This window comes from Primulina huaijiensis, chromosome 12 (genome assembly GCF_012295235.1).
Source record: "Primulina huaijiensis isolate GDHJ02 chromosome 12, ASM1229523v2, whole genome shotgun sequence".
Classification (NCBI taxonomy): domain Eukaryota; kingdom Viridiplantae; phylum Streptophyta; class Magnoliopsida; order Lamiales; family Gesneriaceae; genus Primulina; species Primulina huaijiensis.
The window spans coordinates 4,563,702-4,586,755 of NC_133317.1; the positions used below are offsets into that span (position 1 = coordinate 4,563,702).

At 34.5% G+C, this 23,054-nt stretch overlaps 3 protein-coding genes across 3 annotated transcripts; 1 reads left to right on the forward strand and 2 right to left on the reverse strand.

Moving 5' to 3' along the window:
* The first annotated feature begins 4,093 nt into the window (after window positions 1–4,093).
* Window positions 4,094–7,645, forward strand: LOC140989855 (violaxanthin de-epoxidase, chloroplastic). The gene is made up of 6 exons (XM_073459331.1): window positions 4,094–4,274; window positions 4,631–4,876; window positions 4,961–5,127; window positions 5,985–6,081; window positions 6,168–6,559; window positions 7,004–7,645. The coding sequence occupies exons 2-6, from the start codon at window positions 4,646–4,648 to the stop codon at window positions 7,503–7,505; spliced, it is 1,389 nt and encodes a 462-aa protein (XP_073315432.1). The 5' UTR covers window positions 4,094–4,274; window positions 4,631–4,645; the 3' UTR covers window positions 7,506–7,645.
* Window positions 7,646–7,761: 116 nt separating this feature from the next.
* LOC140989856 (U-box domain-containing protein 9-like) lies at window positions 7,762–10,596 on the reverse strand. Its single transcript, XM_073459332.1, has 2 exons — window positions 10,133–10,596; window positions 7,762–9,574 (listed from the first exon to the last, which is right to left on the reverse strand). The coding sequence occupies exons 1-2, from the start codon at window positions 10,430–10,432 to the stop codon at window positions 8,489–8,491; spliced, it is 1,386 nt and encodes a 461-aa protein (XP_073315433.1). The 5' UTR covers window positions 10,433–10,596; the 3' UTR covers window positions 7,762–8,488.
* Window positions 10,597–14,394: 3,798 nt separating this feature from the next.
* Window positions 14,395–22,018, reverse strand: LOC140989371 (uncharacterized). The gene is made up of 7 exons (XM_073458578.1): window positions 21,080–22,018; window positions 17,630–17,682; window positions 17,093–17,256; window positions 16,864–17,015; window positions 16,216–16,602; window positions 15,030–15,091; window positions 14,395–14,632 (listed from the first exon to the last, which is right to left on the reverse strand). Exons 1-6 carry the CDS (start codon window positions 21,840–21,842, stop codon window positions 15,087–15,089), a joined length of 1,524 nt encoding a protein of 507 aa, XP_073314679.1. The 5' UTR covers window positions 21,843–22,018; the 3' UTR covers window positions 14,395–14,632; window positions 15,030–15,086.
* Between the last annotated feature and the right edge of the window lie 1,036 nt (window positions 22,019–23,054).

Here is a 23,054-nt window from a genome sequence, read left to right on the forward strand (position 1 = left end):
ACACGCAAAGTAAATTATTCACCGGATCACTTGAATAATGTGATACTCGACAACTCGACTAGGCTCATGAGTACTGCAACTCATGTCCTGTGTTCCGGTATATACCTTGTGTCGTGCAACACCTTGAGCCGAGCTCTCTCCGACGATGTAGGTAGTAGAGCCACCACCATCCGAAACATCGTTTGCATTTGGAACGCCTTCAAATCGCATCACTCTACAATTAATATAGATATAATAAGGCAATCTCCAACCACAAAATCTATTTTGGTGCAACNCTTAATTAATAATAATTAACATAAATAAATATTTTAAAAATCAACAATTATTATTTTTAAATTTATATAATTAAATATTTAATTATTAAAATAATAAAATAAATATTATACTATTATTTAAATAATATTTATAATTTTTAATACGAATATTTATAATAAATACAAATAAAAAAAATAAAAAAAAAAAAAGAAAAATAAACACTCCTCTGTCCTCTGCGCCAAATTTGGCGCAGAGGAGTGGGGGTGCGCTATTGGTGCAAAACACCAAAATGGTGCAGCGTTGGAGATGGTCTAAGTACTCGTTTAATTTGTGTGTGTGTGTATATATAAATTTACTGAATTTTCAAGAATATAGGAGCTAGTAAACATTATACACCTTGGTGGCAAGGCTGGCAGTGGATCGCCTCGCAGGTTTCCAATTAGTGCCTGCGATATAGAAGGATCAAATATTTAGAAAATTAAAAACATCCGAACATGCAGATGCAATGGATTTAACTAGTAGATTTGAAATTCTTTCAATTCAAATTCATCGATCGATTATAATAACGAGTATACTCTCGATTAATTCGGGCACATACGTACGTACCCGGTGCCTCAGAGACGGGTGCTGCTGAAACCCGAAAGAGTAGAATGGTTCAGGTAAAAGATATCCTCTAGCAAAATTCTGGTAGTTTGCAGCATTATTTGTGGCTGCATGCAGCAACATAGCGTTGGAGTACGACGCTGGATAAATTGCTGCATGATCCCTGTAATTAAATTAGCTAGGCGTGAAACTACTGTAATTAAGAATATATCTAGTGGGACATGCATGATTCACATTCTTGGGTTACGAACAATTTTATACCACACTAAAAATACAAAAATATTACTCTAATATTGACGAAAAATATACACTTACAAGCGTTGCTCTTGCTGTTGCTGCTGTTGTTGTTGTGGTTGTGAACGCTGTGAAATTCCTTGCAAGTAGACTGAATACAGATCTTCAGTAGTTCTTCCCACATATGATAATGACTCTCCCTACTCGTTTATAATCAATCACATTCACATATATATTAAATATATATGGAAGAAAACTGTATACACATGGAAAACAACAATTTTTGGTCACCTATGTTTCTTTACCATTTTGATCATATATGTGTTGTTCAATTTCATTTTTTGTCATGTATATTTCAATTTTTGATAATTTTGGTTATTTTTTAGTAGAGTGTTGATATGACATTTCATACATCGTCATGTCGAAGCGACGTAGATGCATAGGTGGCACAACACATCAGCATCATATAGGGGTATCAAAATCAGACACGACCCACCAATCTGACACGGTTCAACCCAAAAAAAATCAGGTTTGAGTTTGGGGTTTTCAGGTTCGGGTTGGAGCCGATAGCTGATCCGAAAAAAAATGATCGGGTTGGGTTAGGGTTGACCCGAAAATTTTAACTTTTTTTTTAAAAAAATATAATTAATAAATATTGCCTACATTTTTATATATTGTATGTCTGAAAAAATATTTATTGTATATTTATATCATAAATTTTCATAATTTAATATTTATCGTGAACATTTTTTTATTTTTAAAACAATTGTTTATTTGATTTATTAAATATATTTTATTTTTCTACAACTATACTTTCAAATTTAAATCACATATGTGAAGGATATTTTGTTATTATGTGTTTAAATTAAAATACTATTATTTTTTTTTTTGAATTTTATCTTTAAAAAAAATTCAAAATCAGGTTGATCGGGTTGATTTAGGTTCGAGTTCGGGTTCGGGTTCGGGTTCGGGTTGAGAATTTTCGGGTAGGTTCGGGTTCGGGTTGAGAGTTTTCGGGTAGGTTCGGGTTCGAGTTGAGTAAATTTTTGAACAATACTAATGTTTAGCCCGATTCAACCCACTCAACCCACCCTAATTGAGACCCTTAACATCATATCAACAAATTGACTAAAATGACAAAAGATAACAGAAAGCAGAAGACAATGCACGAGACTAATACCTCTGTATGAGAAGAAGTTGATTTTTCTTGCGACTTTGCTGCACCCTCCATTGATCTATTTCCAATTAAAGGAAAGATGTGAAAATAAAGCGACTCCACATATTTAGAAATACATGAAATTTCAAAAGATTTTTACATCCTTTTTTTTTTTTTTAATAAAGTCGGATACTACTAATTTATTATTAATATTTTCTGTTTTTTTCATGGGATTCAGTATTTATGTATATATGGGATCAGATTTATACCACTTCAAAATAATGGGTGGTGCATGTCACTAATTATTTATTATCTAATTAATATAGACAATCAACCAAAAATTAATCAAGAAAAATTAAATTCTTATATCCAAAACCCACATAAATAAATTGGGAAAATTATTATAAAAACCAAATAAACATAGGCAAAAACTTGTGTGAGACAGGTCGTATTTTGTGAGACATATCTCTTATTTGGGTCATCCATGAAAAAATTATTACTTTTTATTGTGAATATCGGTAGGGTTGACCCGTCTCACAGATAAAGATTCGTGGGACCGTCTCACAAGAGACTTACTCATAAACATATTAATTTTGTTAATGAATGAACTCTCGGATCAAAGGAACATATGATTTAATTTCGTTAACGAACGAATCTATAACTTTTTAAACGAGAAATTATACAACTATCAATTTTTTTTCAGCATATAAAATTCGTATCAACCAAAATTATACATGTAATCTATAGCATTCGCGTTTATTGCCAAGTACATTCAAATAAATGAAAACAAATGCAAATTAAATGTCAATACCTCAACTTGTACTCCTCCTCACTTCTCAAACCTATAAAATTCTTCGAGATTGCGATCGTAACAATAAAACAAATAAAAACAAAAAGCGAAAAAGAATTAAGAGCGCATGAATAGATGATTAGAATAGTGAGTATATTTTTGTAAAAGACTTGGCAAAGAAACGAGTTTTCCAAATAGATTCGTTGTCATTTTTATAGTGAATAATATTAGCTTAATTAGGTTAAAAAGAAAATGAGATTGCATGTATAATAATGACATTTAATTTTGCCTTCGGGTTACCCCTTAGGCGTGATCTGTCCTGTCAGATAAGCACCCATGCAAAAGCACAAAATTATTTAATGCGTTGTAAAATTCAAAACACAAATTATGCAAGGAAAATATATTTTTTTTTGGGTTACAAGAGAGGGGGTCACCCGCTATAGAACGATTAACATACTATAATTCTTCTCAAATAGCCTATTCCCATCTTCTTTTCTTCAATGATTTCTTCTATGCCTGCTGGAGGAGTCCAGATAGTTATGTATCCTCGTTGGTATTTTAGTGCTTCCGAAGCCAAGTAATCAGCTGCTCTGTTTTGTTTCCTGTAGATATGGTTGATCCTGACTTCTTAGTCTCTATTTAAGAGGTTCATACAAATAGAGATCAAATTAAAAATGGACGGTGTCATATGTCATTATGGATAAATGATAATGAATTAGGAAACCAAGATATATATATCTAATCACATGCTTTTCAAACAATAAGTAGATTTCATATGAAACGGTCTTAAGAATATATACATCTGTGAGACATGTCGGTCTTATTTATACATGCAATGAAAAGTAATATTTTTCATGGGTCGTGTTAGATTCTTACAAAATTGATATGTGAGACGGTGTCATTTTCAATAATTATTAAAAATAAATTTTATTAAAACTATCAAGTTAAAAGAAATAATGTGAATAGAAAGATGAAATTTATTTAAATGATATAACCCAAAAACATGTTAGATTTGAGGTTTTTCCAACGCATTTGTAATTGTCTGAGACTCACAAACCGAACCCCTACCAACGTAACGAGGTTAAGGATCACACGACTCCTTATCCGATTTCAAACGCTTTTCGGGTGACGTGTCACCATCTATTCCCCATTTCTCAATTCATACTTCGATACTTTCGTATTTCTTCATTTGCTGCGTGTCACTGATAATGTTCAAAACAGCTATTCCATTCAAAGGTATGTTCTTTCGTCGATGGGCATCTCACACTTGCGCAATTAAAGCAGTCGCATTATCATTCTGTTGCCATTTTTTGCGTTAAGTTTTTCCTAGCTGCATAAGAATTATTGAATGTGTGACGGGTTTGTTTATGCGAATGTGAAGCTTGTGTAATCATGTATATTGCTGTAAAAGACTATGTAGTGCAATTCTTGGGGCCAGAAATTGGTTCTTGGACTGAAGAAGTCTGTTTCAGAAAATTGTAAAAGTGGACGTTTTTGGAGTGTTATGGCCTTAAGTATAAGTTTTCTTTGGAGGCTTTTTACCTTTCTCGAGTGCTTAAAGAGTTTAATATAAATAAGTTTGCATTTGTCAGTCATCACAGTGAAACATGGCTTTTCCGCTGTACTCGGGAGAGCTTTCGAATGGCCGAACCATTCTCTTCCGTGCTAAATTGCCGCTGGCTAAAAGAATGTGTTCCAATAAATGGAACTCCCGACACTTGGAATTGTCGAAAGCTCATCAACTTTGTGAAGGGTTGGGGTCGAAATGCTCGAATCTGTTCTCTCGAGGAATGGATGGGATTTCTTCAACCTGTACGAGTAATGCAATAATAGCTGAGGTGACTTGTACTTTTAGCCCTTTTTACTGCTTTTACAACATCGACTTTTACCTTTGGAACTCATCATAATTGAGATGTTTGCAGGGCATAAAGAAAGTAAACTATGTAAGGGAGGTGACCCTCGTTGCATGGAAGGGATGGAGCTATATTGGGTGTGCAGCAGTCTTACTTTCATTGACATTGTTGATCATCCCTGCAGCTGATGCTGTGGATGCTCTCAAAACTTGTGCTTGCTTATTGAAGGAATGCAGGTAAATCGACGAATACATGCTATGATGCTTGTGGAATGAGTAATTTTAGTAATTAGGAAGTGGCTTTAAGGTATCAACGCCCTGAAATCCCTTTACATGAGTAATCAGATCACTAAAAGTTGAAGTTCATTGCATTTCTCTATTTTGTGGTGGACTAATTTTTTAACATCTGGACATAGTGTTTACATGGTTGAAACTTAATGTGATTTTTCGAAGCTTTTGGCTTCTAGCTTTTGGTTTCCGGATTGGATTGTTATATTCAAAGGACTGGACTGAGCTGTTCTGGATCTCCAAACACAATTAATTCTGCAAATATTGACTAATGAAAAAGGAAGACATATTTAGTAATATGAAATATAATCTGAGAAATATATCAGCCAAAGATATATCCTTTTACAAGAAGAATAAACTCACCGTCCTTGTCCCTAGCACAAGCTAGCAAGACCAAAACACAATAAACATGAATGAATCCCTTTCCCGTCCCTACCGCCTAATTTATCTTCTCCCCCTCCTAATCCATTCCCTCTTCTCTAAGTTATTGTTTCTAGAATTCTCTTGATAAATGCAGAGGCCCAATTTATCTAGGCCCATGATACTAATCCCATCTTTAATAATCCAACCCAATTTTCTCAAGTACCTAAAACTTGACTAGAATTCATTCCTTGTCACCAAATATTCTTGATATTTGAATTAAAACTTTCATTTTAAGCCCCCTCTATTTCCTTAGTTTACGATCTTCCTGAGCTTCTCTCTTATGTATCATAAAAATTGTGCTGGTCGAACGAGATAGTATAGACCCTTGAGGCCGTGAATGATTACTTCATCTTACGTTATCCAATTGCATGATGTTTGCACAGGTTAGAGCTTGCCAAATGCATAGCAAACCCATCATGTGCCGCTAACGTTGCTTGTCTTCAAACATGCAATAATAGACCCGATGAAACTGAATGCCAGGTAACACTGTCGTCTTCCTCGACCTTCAGTGTGGTTGTGTATCTGCCAGGTCCTTTTCTGATCAGAAGTAAATCATGTTTACACAGATCAAGTGTGGAGATTTGTTTGAAAATAGTGTTGTAGATGAGTTCAATGATTGTGCGGTCTCACGAAAGAAATGCGTGCCTCGTAAATCTGACGTGGGTGAATTTCCGGCTCCTGACCCTGCCGTTCTTGTGCAAAACTTCAAAATCGACGACTTCAATGGAAAGTGGTATATAACTAGTGGTTTAAATCCTACATTCGACACCTTTGATTGCCAATTGCACGAGTTCCATACCGAGTCCAACAAACTTGTGGGGAACTTGTCGTGGCGGATAAAGACTCCAGATACTGGTTTCTTCACTCGATCAACAGTCCAGAAATTTGTGCAAGACCCGAAATATCCTGGGATATTGTACAATCACGACAACGAGTTTCTTCACTACCAAGATGATTGGTAAATCTACTTTTTTCAACATGATTCCATTATATTTCATCTGGCTGTGATTGTATTAGCTGTGTTTGGTTGGATTTTGAGTGGAGATTGATTGCCAGACAAACTTTGAAAGTTAGGTTTTTTTTTCTAAAAAAGTTTTACTAGCTATAGATTTTACGTTTCAAATCACTTATTCAACTTATAATAACATAATCACTTTGTCTCTCTATTTTTTCCCAACAATTGATAAGATTATGTTTTGATTTAGATATTTGGATTGTGGGAGAATTTGAAATCCAAATGACTACGTTGAAAAGTGTGTTTGATATTGAAGAAAAAATATACTTGAAACAAATAAAAAAGACTGACCAAACGGCACCATAAGTTTTTATTCTTGAATACTTTGCTTGCAAATGTTGCATGGATTGTAACTGAATGATTAGCGTCCGAAATGAACCTGAGCAGGTATATTCTCTCATCCAAGGTGCTTAATGAACCAGATGACTACATATTTGTGTACTATCGAGGAAGAAATGATGCCTGGGATGGATACGGAGGCGCTGTGCTATACACACGAAGTCCTGTTCTGCCTGAAAGCATTGTACCTCAAGTGGAAAAGGCGGCTCAAAGTGTCGGCCGTGATTTCAGCAAGTTCATCAAGACGGATAACACTTGTGGGCCGGAACCTCCCCTCGTCGAAAGAATAGAGAAGACAGTGGAGGAAGGTGAGGAGATAATCGTTAAAGAAGTTGAAGAGATTGAATCTGAGGTGGAGAAAGTGGCTAAAACTGAAATAAGCTTGTTCCAGAGACTGGTAGATGGATTTAAAGAGCTTTTGAAAGATAAAGACTATTTTTTGAGGGAGCTGAGCAAAGAAGAGATGGAGGTTTTGCGTGAGCTTAAAATGGAAGCTGTTGAGGTTGAGAAACTCTTTGGGAGAGCTTTACCAATAAGAAAATTAAGGTGAGTTATAGTTGTTTTTGTCGTACAAACAAAGTTTAATGAGAGCACAAAAACGCTGGAAATCCACGTTTGATCTTTTTGTTTCAATAACATTTTCTGTGTAAATTCCTGGCAATATATAATCATAGCATTTCCCATTTTTGGCATATTGGGTCCTTTCTTTTTTTTTTTTTGGTAGGATCATTTTTCATTTTATGGCTATCCGATTCCATGTATCATGAGACAATTAATAATTTTCGTAAAACGTAAATAAACATAATGTGGGACTAGATGTTAGAGTTTAGTTTTGCAGGCTCTCATCTAGTTGGCTTGGTGCGAGCATGATGAAATATTAATGGAGTAGACAGAGTCAGAACAGGGATCTAAGAACTAAGAGGTGTCAAATTCGGGAGGAACCATAAATGTGGAGACGCCCACAACAGTATACAATATAGGGGTATTGGTCAAGGGGAAGAAAGTGATAAAGGGTAGTGCAGCAGTGACTGAACCTGGTGGTGACAGTTTTGTGCAAGGTTCTAACGGTCTTGCTGTTTCGTCCCGAAATGAATGAGGCAGTTTACCTCTTGAGAGAGACCCCACAGGCAAGGCCCTTCTACACCCAACACAAGATCCAAATGTGGCGGAACAACAGGCAATTCTGCCTAACATTTAGTGCATTTTCCTTGTTTAAGAAAACCATCCTAAAACTAGTATCCAAAGTACCCGTCTCATATGTCCTTTGCAACTACCCTTGAAGGACCAATTTAAGGCTACACCAGTGGTGATGATTGAATATATATGCTGATAATAACTCTCAATGTAGTTGCAACAACAGTACTCAGAAAGAAATCAACACGGAAAGCTTTAAGATATAGTGGATGATCGAGTAAAAGTTTCTTTAAAAGAAGTTGAAGGTTTACATCTAATCTGGTTGTTATGAGGCACAAAATCGAACCTATTCATCCTCGCTTAATCCAATTTATAAGAAGTTGAAGATTTACATCTAATCTAGGTAGTGTGAGACACAAATGCAAACTTATGCATCCTTTCAAGAATCCCACTTGCTTTTCTCTTTGCCCTTGAAGTTCCTGTTTGTGCAACCTGATTCAGAATTTCACATGCATTCTCGACCCCCCTAATCTCCCTTAACTTTCTTCTATCATTATAACACATTGTGTAAAGAATTGCGACACAAGTTTCCTTGTTATGTTCATCAGTGTTGTCCATAAGTATATTGAAAAAGTGGACTATCCCACCGTGCTCTTCTATCTGTTCAATGGCCTTGTGATGACTAGAAAGTTTAGCAAGAATCTTCAACATTTCATCTGTAAGTATAGAACCTCTAATCTTGCACATCAGAACAGCAATCGCTCCGTCAGAAATAGCTTTCTCCCGATTCTCAACCACAGTGCAAAGATTTTTCAGAGCTAAGGCCGCATCCTTTGAAACCAGCGGATGCCCTTCTTCAAGAAGATCAATTAAGAGCTTAACAATGCCCAATTTTCCTAATTCGTGTTTCTTTGAGTCAAGGGCTGATAATAAAGAAAGTACCGCAGCAGCATGGCTTTTAATTTCAGCCCTGTTGACTTTTAAAGACTCGATTACAAGAGAGACCGCTGATGGAATTTCAGATACCATATTCATGACATCGATGTCATGAATGGATATATTCAAAATCGTTGCAACAAAATCTTCTCGAAAATCATCATCAGAGTATATCCCCTCGAGTAAAATTGGATTGAATAACTGAGGAATGGCGTGTGAAACATCTGCAAAAAGAGCTTTGAAAGATGGAAATCTATTTGTTAGCATTCGGAGTTCTTTTCCTGCACTTTTGGCATCAGAAAGAGAAGAGGATGATAACTTTTCGAGTAGTTCAACCAGATGATCCGAGTTTTTGTGTGCTGGATTTTCCTGATCGTTATCAATTATCCTGCATGGCACCTCACAGTTATGCAACTTGCACCATTTCACCACCATATTCTTGATTGAGAGATTCGGTATAAGAACAGTATGGGGCAGTAATTGATTTGTCCGAGGGCACGTCTGATGGCCATCTTTCAGCCATTTCTGGATAAATGGCTGATCGTATGTCTGCAAGATTCCAACCCAAAAATCTCATCACGTATCATCCAAAACGAATAGAACAATATGGTATTATAGGCTTCAATAATGGGCAAAGGCAGACATATTTCACTTTCTAAATTTAAATTCAAAACTTTGGATATATCAAGAAAAGCTTTGGATACATCAAGAAGAGCTTTTTAATCCCATTCATTAATCCAAGAAAGTTGAAGTAAAATTTAGTTTTGGCCTCAGTATTCTTCATTCGTCTTCCATTCATAATATCTCCAAAAAACTTGAGTCACATACCTTTATTTCCCCATTAAATTATAAATATAGAACTAACCATCAACTAAAACCCATTACTAGATCACATTACTCAACGTTGAGATCATACTAATAAATTCAAGACGTAATTAAAATTTAACAAACTAGCAACTAATTATCATAAAAACAGTGCTCATAATAAAATGTGCTTGCAAAGCTATAACGAAAGAAGATCAGAGGTACTCCATATTCAAGATTCACAAACGGTTTCCTTTTTTTCTCATCGCACAACGAACAAACAAAAATTCAAGCCGATCCAACCTGACCAGAGGCTAAAACAACAGGTTCTTTGAAGAGAAGCCCAGAAATCGGGCACCTGAATTCAACAGGTACCCCTTCAGAATCCTCGCTCAAGCCATAAAGATCTTTCAATTTCTCAGATTCTTGGGGCGGATTTGACTTTGAGTTTCTAAGCAGAAACAAAGTTCTTATCGCATGATCAGTAACCTCCAAACCGTAATAATCATCACTCTCATCTTCTTCTACAATGGCTTCCACCAATCTTTGCAACTCTTTCTTGAGCTCTGTAGCACCCTTTGCTCCTCCTCCTTTTTCAGCCATTCTCCAGGCCTTGAATTATATCAACAGAAGTTGAACTGAGGATTGCGAGATTGTTTCTCTAAAATTCATACTTTTCTTGCTTTTCTTTTTCGTTTTATTATCACTGCCACACTCATATGAAAAACGGTTTCATAATATTATTATTATAAAAAAATTTGTTGGTGTTTTTTACTTTAAATAAATTTCGATTTGAATTATAAATTGTATGGTTTCTTTCCATATTCAGTATCTGATAAATTGATAATTCTTCCTTATGTTCATGAGTTCATGAATTTTGTTCATTTGGATAGAAATAAAAAATTTGTGTTATTTTCTTTGTCGGTCTGTCTGCCTATTTGGTGGCAGCATGAGGCGGCACGTGTTTTTTTAATAGTTTTATTTTAAAATATTAGCAATTAAAAAAAAAAAACATTTCTTGATAATTAAGTAAAGAGGGTAGATGCAACGATTTTGTACAAAGTCTATTATTAGAAAAAGGTTGGTTAATTGTTGTAAATAAAGCCATCAAATAAATAGACTTGAATTGGGTGTTTTCATGCAAGTTCGACATCTTTTCCTTTATATCATGTAAATAATTAAAGTTTGGTTCATATTTTCATTTTTAATGTATTTTATTTAAAATGTTGATATGAAATTTGATATAATGTTCGATATCACATCATCGATATGTGACGGTAGGCTAACTATAATGTCTTTTTATCAATTTATGATATCACATTAGACGTCAACGAGATTGAATTAAAACCAAATTTTGGCTACTTATAAATCCAAAAGCGAAATTTTTTAAAACGTATTGGCCTCTATACTTTTATTTTCGATTTTGATTTAGCGGTTAATTTTTCAGTGTAAATTTTTTTTTTTTAATATAAAGTGGAGACAATTTTTGGTCCGATAGCACGAGTCACACCTTTCCTTCTTTTATTTTCAATGTAATTATTTCAGATATGATTTAATAATAGCTTTCTTTGTATTTAAAAAAAAAATTTACAGGACAAAAATACAATTACAATTCATTTAAAACAAGAAAACGCACAATGCTTAAAACTTACACAATTATATTTGACGATAAAACCTGCAACCGCAATCATTAGGTTTACGCAGTAGTATGCAAACCACACTAGTCGGGTAAACTACGTTCAGTAAACTCTGTGCAACATGCTCGTCCGAGAAAGTGTTGATAGAGAGAATCAAACACACTAACATTAGACGAACACTTACCTACTCACCATTTACCAACTCGGTCGCCCCTTAAGTTGCAATTTTAATCACACGAGTGGCTTATCTTTACTAATGACAAGATTAAGAAAATATTTGATAAAATTAATTAGAAATATATGAATAATGTAGGTCATGACTAGAACATTGATTCACCCCAAACCTAGTCTAATTATTTTTGAAAGCTACGCTAAAATTAAATTTGGCACAATCGATCGATTCGGTTCAAGCCCAATAAAATAAAATTTTATCGATAACAAAATAAGTGCAATTGAGTAAATATTTTTTATGGCCCAATAATTCAACATTTAATGTTTTCCTCTTTGTAATTTTTTTTTTTTTAATTTGGAATTTCAAATGCTGATTTATACGGATCATGATAACACGTCACTTCGAGATTAAGTGTTTTTTCCAGAGAGATTTATCTTGCATGTGAACACATAGCTGCAAAATTTTCTCTAATTTTCAATGTCTCCTGGAATGATTTATAAAATTTCCAACTTTGAAAAAGTAAATAAAAATTTACATTCCAAAGTTGCTTATACAAAAGCTCCAAAACCCTCGTTTCATTTGGGTAGCTGACCATTTTCTATCTATCTTGAACCCAAAATCTGCTCAGAATTTGCTCGGAGGATGCGAAGATGTTTACTGATACTGTCGTGAAACTTAATCTTCAGAAGCTAGGAGTTGTGGCAATGTCGTCGTTGCATGGAAAATGGAAATGAATGAAGATTCTTGGCGATTCTTGGAGTATCGTGGATCCATTTTCTCAAGAATTTCGGGTTTGTTGGTCAGATTTTGAGCTGAAGTTAAGTACAGTAACCATATAATAATAGTGATAATATATAATACTAATGGTGATACAAGTATGGTGGTGATGCTATTTCAGTAATTTCCTCGTTTGGATTTTGTGTTTATCCAGTACAATTTGAGATAATAATATAAAAATAAAATATAAACCTGCACACCGAAATTTACATATAAAATTCTTAAAAATTATTATGGTAAAAACCACGGATAAGATGAAAAGAATTCTACTATATAATATTAAAAAAGTGGGTATGAAATGAAAGAAAAACTCGAATGTGATTATTTCAGAATGAAGAGAAGGAACTCAGAGCTCTATTTATAGAGCTGTGCAGAAACACTTATTCTCATCTGAATGATTTCGTTGTCAAATTTGATACACAAAGCTACCGAATCATTTCGCTCAATAATGATAACATCCAACTACCACCATCAATGCATTTAATTCATTTCCTGTGTTGTCATTCATTTCTTTGCAGACACTTTGTTCATGCACAAGCTGGAATTTAATTTTCTTTAGCTGTTGTTAGGATTATGCAATGCTTGGTCATGATTAAGCTTTTTCTGTTTTTTTCTCCTATATCTTCTTGTTTTTTAGTCTTTCTTGGAGCCAAATGTGGATGAAGTTCTACTCTTGGTTTTGTTGTGGGCATTTAATGTTTTACTAGATGATTCATTGAGAATCTCGGATTCTAGACATTTCCTCTTTTTGGTATGTCTTTTTGGGAATGGATATGTTTTTATATTAATGCACAACCATGTGTGTCTGTTGTTTATTTTCAGTGGGAAAAAAGGTAATTGGTTGCTTAAGAATGTAATAGACTTGCTAAATTCTAAATTTTATTAGGAATTCACACTTCCTCATAGAAAATAGACTCTGAATTTATTGGTTGATCATTAAATAATTAAAACAAAAAAAGTGAATATAATTTTTGTCGCAAATTATTTGTGCATGATGTATTTGTGACGTCATTTGTGGTTAGTATATTTAAGTTCTATGATCATAAAATTATAATAGTTCACTTGTTGTGTGTGAGTGGGTATATAATTTGACAATGAATATTTTGATTTTCTATTTTAAAAAGAAAAAAAAAAACAATATGAAGGTGTGAGATTTATTTTAAATAATTATAATAATAAATTGGAAGGAGACTAGATGAAGATATCTGGAAATACATCGAGTAGTATGGGATTCTGAATAAGGCAGTGCTAAGTTGTCTAATTTTATAAGAATGTTAACGTGCAGAAATTAAATACTATTAGAAAATGATCTGATTTAGCTGTTATTATATTATATATTTAAAAGAAAACTCCTTTACTTTTCTTATATTCTTGGTGTGAGATGTGATGTTTTGGCTCCAATAGTCTATATGCTATTTGATGTGGATAGGTCCATCGTTTTGATGAATTGATAAATTGTCAACTTTAACTCAACTTACTTATTTTATACGATGACGTTTTTAATTTCGGATCATAAGATATTCATTCGCACACATTACTATGGAATGAATATGTTGATTTGCCTGAAGTTTTGCTTTTTCGTACAATTTTTTTCAATAAAATATCTCTAATTGTGGTATAAATATTAGTTTTCATTTTCATAAACTAAGTGTCTTTTTATCTTGATACGATACAATATCATATATGAGTGGTATGTAATATAATGTTTAAAAAAAGTAATATGCAATGCAAGATATTTAGTTACTAAATTTAAATATGTAGCACAACGTGAAAGGAAAATAAGTAAGAAAAGATTTCACTTGGTTTTCAAAAGAGTGGTGAATTATTCAAAGAAAAGAAAAAAGAAGAGCGATGAATTGAAGGTGGGACACTAGGGGAGACAATTGAATACTGGGAATTCAAAAAGGAGTTGAAATGTTGCATCAACTTTTAAAACTCTATAAATACTGTTCTTCCTTATTTTACCATTTATTTAGCAACCAATATGCATTTTATAAGTTTAGAAAATTAGCATCCACATGACAAGTTTACATCACATGATCAATTGGGGATATACAAAATCCCAACATCATAAAAACTAGAATAATTCTCAGCATCAATTCTCAACATACTCCAAATATGTTACAAGACTTCTTCGACATCTCTAAATTACATAGCCCTCAACCTAGAGTACTCCTTCCCATAATCTTCGACAAGAACTCTCCCCAACATCCTGACCTGTTATCAACCACATACAAAGGAATAGGAATAACCGATCTCGAGGAGATGAGCAAAGCCCAAGAAGAACATCCAGAAAAAAATAGTGAATGGCTCACTGAGCTTTATTGGAATGCAACAAGCCAACAACTATAAGACTAGTATTGTATTACAAAATAGATGATACCAATGAAATGATTAACAAAGGATCAATGTTCAACGTGAACGCTAACAACATACTTCAATGTTACATAAACGAAAAGTATTGTATTGACAAAATAGATTTTATTTTCACGCATTGATGTTTTTATGAATACATCAAAACACAGCCACGTAAATGTCACATAAGTCATGTAAGTAACTTAATCACATTGCAACACTATAGATACATAGTGTATTTTAATCGGTTGTAACATACCTTATCGAAATAGTCCAGTGGCTACAACAGAAGCTGGTATTCATAGTGAGGAGGTGATCACTCTACAATATCAAATTGCAAAACTTAAAAAATTCATCACATGTTGGGCTTTCGAACTCGCATTAAAATGGCTTAAACTTGTCAAACCCAAGCATAAACTCGAAATATACGACATTGAGCTAGGTTCGAACAACATACATTAAACTAAGACAGGCTTTACTACTCGCTCAAAATATGTGACTCGAGTCTCAACACAAGCCAAATACTTGGTGTAGGTGTGATTTATGGTTCAAAATTTTCAACAAAATCCTCGATGAACTACAAAAATTTAAAATATTATAAACCATGTTATCAGCCCCTAAACATGATTTACAAATATTGAAACATCAAAAAATCCAAAGATAAAGGCTAAAACTCGAAACACACAACAATGATACTTAGACATAACAATATGCAACTCGTATCTTCGTAAAAGTATTGTAAAATATTTGTATAAACTAAGAACCATGTTCTACCATTTTCGGATGAAAAAATAAAAAAATGAGTCAAAGTGAAATTTAATGTTTTCAAACAAAACTTGCGCCAAGACAGAGCACGAAGAGAGGAGCACAAAATTATGTAGGGATCATCGAGATACCGAACAATCAGAGCTTAAAATGAAGTTGAATAGCCTGGATCTCTCTCTCTATATGTTTAACGTGATGGTGAAAAGTTGTGAAATGCCACGAAAACGTTGAGATTTGACTTTAAAGAAATATATCACAAAGGAGTGGGATTTGTGCCGAGTCTCGACCTATTGTTTTTTACTTCAACCAACTTTGACTCAAAAGGTTAAGGGGTCCGTGCAAGGTTCGTGCAGGGTCTGTGCACGGTTACATGTGTAATCTGCCCATGGAACAAAAAGAACTCTATGTGTCATGGCATCTGTGCAACCTCTGCGCCATTGTTCGTGTGCGCTTTGTCCAAGAACACAAAATTTAGCATTTCGTGCGGTATTTGTGCAAGGTCCGTGCACACCAAAACACGATATACTATACACAGATGTGACACGGGATATGATGCACATCAGAATTTAAAATGTTTTATGAACCACACATGATTAAAAGGCACCATAATTCTAGTAGTTGTAACTGATTTCATGCCTCAGCAATGTCATCATCAGAAGTACCACAAGTAAAGTCATCACCTGCAGGAAAACTTCTTGGACTGTCGCCATGCTTGACATGCTTGGGTTGTGGATCATTTACATCACTAAAAAATGCTTCTTTGCGTTTTTTACTGCTTTCAGCCTCCACATTTGCAAAGTTATGAGCAGTGCCCCAGGCATCACCAATTCCTCGACCTTCATTGACATCAACATCTTCAGAAGTGAATACAGCATCGATTTCTAGACCATTGTTCACAACAGCATCACCAATTTCTTGACCCTCGTTGACGTCAACAACATGGGATGAGAGGTTGACAAAATTAGGTGCAAAGTTGATTCTTGGCGCGAACATTGATTTGTTGGCAAGAACCAACGTCTCTTCATCAAATATTCTGATACCATTTCCTTCAAGAATCAATAGCCATGCTGCAATCAAGATCAGTCACAGTTATACCACTTGCACAAAAGCGAGAAAAGAAATGGGGTTGAAATGAAATATAGCATGTTAGTGTAGTAGTGTCGATAGGAATATAGCATGTTAGTGTAGTAGTGTCGATAGGAGTTGGTGTAGTAATTATCTGAGCAGCTTAATAGTACCGTGATTCTGCAGCTTTCTATAAAAAAATACCATTTATAAAACTGGGATACGATGGTATAAAACACAGTCCAGGTATACCAGCAACTAACCAATGAGAACTTGAGGATGCTGGATGTGAAGCCTATCGATTGGGTCCTCAATTCCAGCTTGAAGTTTTGCCCACTTAATTATTTCGGTGACTATTTGAGATTCGCCAAAAGCATTAATATATGATATTACAGTGGCGAAATCATTTGCAGACCTAATCCACAAATCAAAGGCATTACTTTTTGAGTTTTGAGATATTATATATGTAGACTTTAAGAACTTATCCCGTACAAAGCAAATCGAATCGCTTTTTCAGCAACTAACAGCCATAACAGAGCCACTTTTTTGGGTTGGTTGTCAGGTGAATGACTCCATCTTCCAAAATAAAATGAATAGTCAATCAATACCACAGCATCATAAAGCACTTTCTGTAGAAGAATCTCATCTGTAGGGCACTGCAACAATCCTCAAGTTCAGTTTGCGGAGCAGAAAAACTTTGAGATTTTTATAAATTATTCTCTAGCATGGCACCAAATTAGAATCATGAAAAAGTTCCACTCTAATAAATTATTTCCAGAAACTACACTATGCAAGATCCTTTGAAAAATTTTCGATTGTGTCAAGTAAACATGATCTATGTCTTCTTACCAAAAGTAGCAGAGAGGCGTGCCACCAAATTATAATCATGAAAAGGTTCCACTATAATAAATGATTTCCAGAAACTACACTATGCAAGATCCTCTGAAAAAATTTCGATTTATAGATGAAATAAATTGTGTCCATTAACATGATCTATGTGTTTTTACAAAGAGTAGCAGAGAGACATACCAATAAGGTTTTAACAGGCAAACTTGGCTCCAACAGCGTTTTGAAGAGTATATCTGTCAAGGAGCACACCATTTTTTAAGTATATTGTGTGAAAACACAAAAGCTAAGTACAAATAAAGAATTTCATTTAGTACAGGTAGAGACAATTTCAAGAATGAATAGGAACATTTAAGCAAAACAAGAGGGAAGAAAGATTATTGGTGTAGAAGAAAGTTATCACTCTGAGTTGTCATCTAACCAAATCCTTTAATTTGGCTGCATGTGAATCAGTAAACCTTGGAGAAATGATGAAGTTGTTTCCAGGTAAATAGTTTATTTCAAGCTAAGTCATTTTTATGTTACTGATAAACTATCATGAGAACTTCACTCTCTTCTCTTTACACAGGCATCCTCTGATTCAATACACACTTTCATAAGGTAATGAGGCATTACTAGAAGAAGATCAAGTCCACAATCACGAGCTTCCGTTATTGTACAAAGAAAAAATGCACAAGGTATTCGAAGTGAGTTCCACTTTTATCATGTGAAGAAAGATATTTCTATTCAATCATACTCCTGACATTTAAATTATAGTTGTTCCAATGTGCAATAGAAATAACATAATACATGATGCATGACTTGATAAAACCAAAACATCATAGCTAAATAGCAAGAGTACGTGTGCATCGTTTAGCCTGTATAAATTAAGAAACTTGAAGTTGGCACCTAGAACCATAATTGTCAAATGTGCAAGACGCATTAAAGCGCACAAGTTTCCTGGGTGCAATAAATATAATATTCTAAAAATTAAAAATAAATTCAAATTCTTTTAAAAATATGAAAAATAAAAAATCAAATATTGAAATCATCATTTTTCAAATATCAAATATTAAAATGCAAGGGCAAAGGGCAAAGGGCCAAGGTGACACAGGGGCAGAGGTGATGGGAGGCAATGCGACGCGATGTTGGGGTTTCATGTGCTCTTTTTATGGGGAAAAGGTGACAAAGGAGGAACTGCACTTTAAGGCAATTCACTCTCTATCAGAATTTTTTTGGGACAAAAGTCTGTTTTTTCTCCTAAGCGAGCTTCAATGCGAAGAGCAAAGAAACGCACAAAGCACACGCTTCATGAAAGTCGTGTGCTTTGAAGCGCACTGAAGTGCAGGCAATGTGCTTCGCTGTGCTTTGCACTTATTAAAGCGCACACTTCTTGCAATTTTGACAACTATGCCTAGAACATTAATTTAACAACAAAATGTCTGACATTCTCACCAATAAAGTAAAAATATTGAAAACCCTTGATTGTCTGGATAGCTAAACTTAGCATATCTCTCCGCGAGACCTCCTCGTTAAGGCCTCGATCAATTCTCAAGCATATCCTTAGAAGTAAAGTTTCATTCATGACAGCCCCAACCAGATACTCCTGCTGCTCAATAACATCCTTTAGAAACCTGGTATTTAGAATTGGAAAGAATGTAGCCGAAACACATACATCACAGAACCCCCTGGTCTGATCCACGGTCCAAACCCTTAATAAGTCCACAAAATGTTCCCCAAAGTTATTCAACCCCTCATTTTCTCCATACAGATATTGCGAGCAACAAATGCTAAAATAACAAGCAAGTTTTTCTACAACACTCCCAATCTCTTCCAACAAGAGTGTATTCCTCTCTGACAAATTAAGCCCTAAACAATATAAAAGATAAAGAATGGGGGCAATCAAAGCAATTTTTTTTACCACACCGCACTGATGTGAATATTTTCTTATTAAATGCAATAAACTCTTAACAAGAATAAATCTCTTCCGAGGCTTTAAATTCTTGAAGTTGGAGCTGTGAAAGGAAATCGCAACATAAAACCATAAAATCTCCAGAGGCAGATCTTTCAATTCTTGTACCGATTTTTGGTAGAGAAGAAATAAAGACGAGAAATCCGAGCCATTTTTAGGGTATTCACGCATGAAGTAACTTATTAAACATTTGATCACAACATCATGACCCACTTTTAGGTTCCGACCATCGATCAAGTTCATGACTGGAGCACTCATATTGCTTTAAGGGGGTAAAACTAAGCTATTGTAAAGATTAATTGGTGTTGTGTGTATGAGGGAGACTATGGAGAAAGTTTGGTAGGTGAATACAACTGAGAAACAATTTTCGCCAATGATGTAAAGTGCGATGGAGAGAAATTTTCAAATGCAAAAGCGTGCAAAGTGAGAGCAACTTTAAGGAAGGCAATTTACTATTCTAGGAATTCGAAATCCAATTATAGATTGCTTGTATGTTATACATTACAATGATTAGATTTCACAATTAAATGCGTTCGAAAGAAGAAAAAGGTTAATTGGAGAAAATTTTATATGCTAAGATAAATCGACTAGTTCACATAGAGCCTCTATTCCACTATTTGACAGATATGCAAATGGGAAAAGTGATATTAGCACTGATTTGGTACATAATAGGCTATTTAATCTCATTTGAACAACTTTAGAAAGACAAGATTCACGGTGCTCATTCATTCTGCAACAACTTGCAGAATATTAATTCGAATGAATCATGACAATGTCACAAAAGGAAACCATAGGGGTACCATAAGCTTATCGAGCAATGTGATTGAACATTGACAAAAGAAAATTGGATTCAACATTGAAACTGTAACTTGGATCAAATTTTGTTGACTGATCTATTTGTGTTCCATCGCCTCTTCTAATATCACTTTCTATGATAAGGTTGTTACTTTATGTCCTGTAATATTATCAAACTCCTTGAAGCTGTATAAATTTGAGGGCTCCATACCACGGCTATCTTTAGTTGTTTCACCAATTTACTGCCTCACAAGTGTAAAAAATAATCTATCAATCACAGCCCTCTCACCATCCATGAATTTTCAACTGCCGAACTACGCATGGTATGACCTGCTATATCCCAAGTCTTCCCGTTGTCAGGCCTATGTTCTACGTGCAGCATTCAGACCGAATGTCCATATGAAATTACAATCCATGCTTCAATTTATTCCTTAATCATATGAAATATAAAAAAAATATAAGTTGATTCCACGAGATTTCTCAAGCTGTGTAGCGTAGTTTTGCATTATAAGCAACCCTTCATTACCAGATATTTACTTCCAGGACATAATAATAACAACAGAAAGGTCTGTTTTTATTTTTCTGGATTTCGCCGTAACCTTTTTAATATAGAGGACTTATTCAAAGAAAACCAGCATAAAACTCAGTTCTGTTGCTTAAAACCAGAGCCTTTATTCTCTTGCAAGACACTGAACAATTTGAAGCACGTAATTCTCTTGACAAAATAAATCTAAAATAGTGCAACGTTACCATAACGCAGAATTGATTCAAATTGGTATAGGTTTTGGGGAGTATAGAAGTTTTACAAGTGTTGTGATCATTCAAGATTAATAAATTTAGTTTTATACTTTGATTACAAGTATAATATGAAGTTAAAGAAACCTCACCTACAAAGAAGCAGTTAAGTAACGCCTTGATCATGCGAACAGCATGAATTTTTGTGTCTTTAAGAAAATCTTCTTTACTCTGACCCGAACCAAAATTCAGAGACAGCTTCAGCAAAAAAACTTCACATAAAACTATCCCTACAAACTCCTGCATCCCGTGCCTCGAATTCAACCCCCTCCAAATGCAATCACTCAAAACCGGAAAAAACACAGTCAAGTTTTCCCCGATACTGCGACTCCCACCACCTCGATCAGCAGTCCATACACGAACCAAATCCTCAAAATGCACAGCCATGTTTTCAAATTCCACAATCCCTCTCCCATAGTCATGAATTCCAGTGAACAACGTGATATGATTAGTAATATTCTCCAACAATTTACTGACTTCATATTTCACACTTAATTCGTTTTTTCCAAAATCATACAGGATATTGTACAACTCGTATACAACAGGAGCAAGCAGCACGATCTTTTTTGACGTGCTACTCAAATTAGAACACGAAATATGCAAATTCATCAAGTCTTTGACTATGAGAATTCGAGTGGAAAGGTCCTCCTTTTGTGAGCTGGACTTTGCGGCGTGAAACGTTACCGCTGAGTAGAACCATGTAATTTCGACAGGTGGATCAAGCATTGTTTGTATTAAACGAAAGAAAATCGTCTCAAAAAACGAGAAATCGGAGCTCCCATTTTTGTGCAGTTCAAGGAAGTGCTTGATTGACTCCTTTAACATAAGTTCATGATTCTGAACAACGGAATTCATCGGCTTTGGGGCCAAGAAAATGAGGGAAATGGCAGAATATCGGTGGTAAAAAAGGCTCGAATTTGCCTATTTTCAAGGATTCTTAAGGCTGAAAGGTGGAGATTTTAGGCTACAAATTCAGTTTAATGCCCTAATATGGACATAGTTGAAAATTTGGGGATTTGTAACGGATCAGTTATTTGAATTTCCGCACAGAGTATTTGAATTGTATATCATATTTTTTAATTTTATTATTGTGCATTCATCGTGTGTATTGTGTGCTTGCCTCATTGATTCTTTGTGCGCAATTATTTTTTTAAGTTTGGTTAATTTTTATATAAAATTATATTAAAAATATTTGTAATTATAATGTGTGATTGTTTTAAGATAACGTGCTGATTTGAACATCTATGAAATCTAACATTTTTTTGTTATTTTATGATACAATAAACTGTGGATATAGTTGAAATCCAGATAACGAATTTATTTTGAAATATATTTCATCACGTTCTTTCAAAATTGACCAATTATTTAAACCTCGTTGGTAGCTGAGATTTTTTATGGTTATAACCTTTTTAAAAATTCAATCTTGTTAATTTGTTTTTAGATCTCATAGTTTGAGATTTTTGTTGGAAATCCACTTATCTTTTTGTTTCATGATAGATAAAATTGTCCCAAATTTTTAAAAATATATGTGTTTTTAAGATTGATCGTTGTTTCAAATCTTGTCTGATGATAAAATGAGAAAGTGTTGATATTTTCTCAGAATTCGTATCGAATTTGATATTAGGTCTCTTGTGAGACGGTCACACAAATCTTCATCTGTGAGACGGGTCAACCCTACAGATATTCACTATAAAAAGTAAAACTCTTAGCATAAAAAGAAATATTTTTTCATGAAGTATGTCTCTTGTGAGACGGTCTCACGAATCTTTATCTGTGAGACGGGTCAACCTTACCGATATTCACAATAAAAAGTAATACTTTTTTCATGGATGACCCAAATAAGAGATCCGTCTCACAAAATACGACCCGTGAGACCGTCTCACACAAGTTTTTGTCTTTTTCATGAATGACCCAAATAAGATATCCGTCTCACAAAATACGACCCGTGAGACTGTCTCACACAAGTTTTTGCCCGAATTTGATCGGCACTCAAGTGCTGCATACATTTGTGTTGTTTGATGATAAATATTGACGAGTTAAAATGAACCTAAAAACTAAGTTTAAATT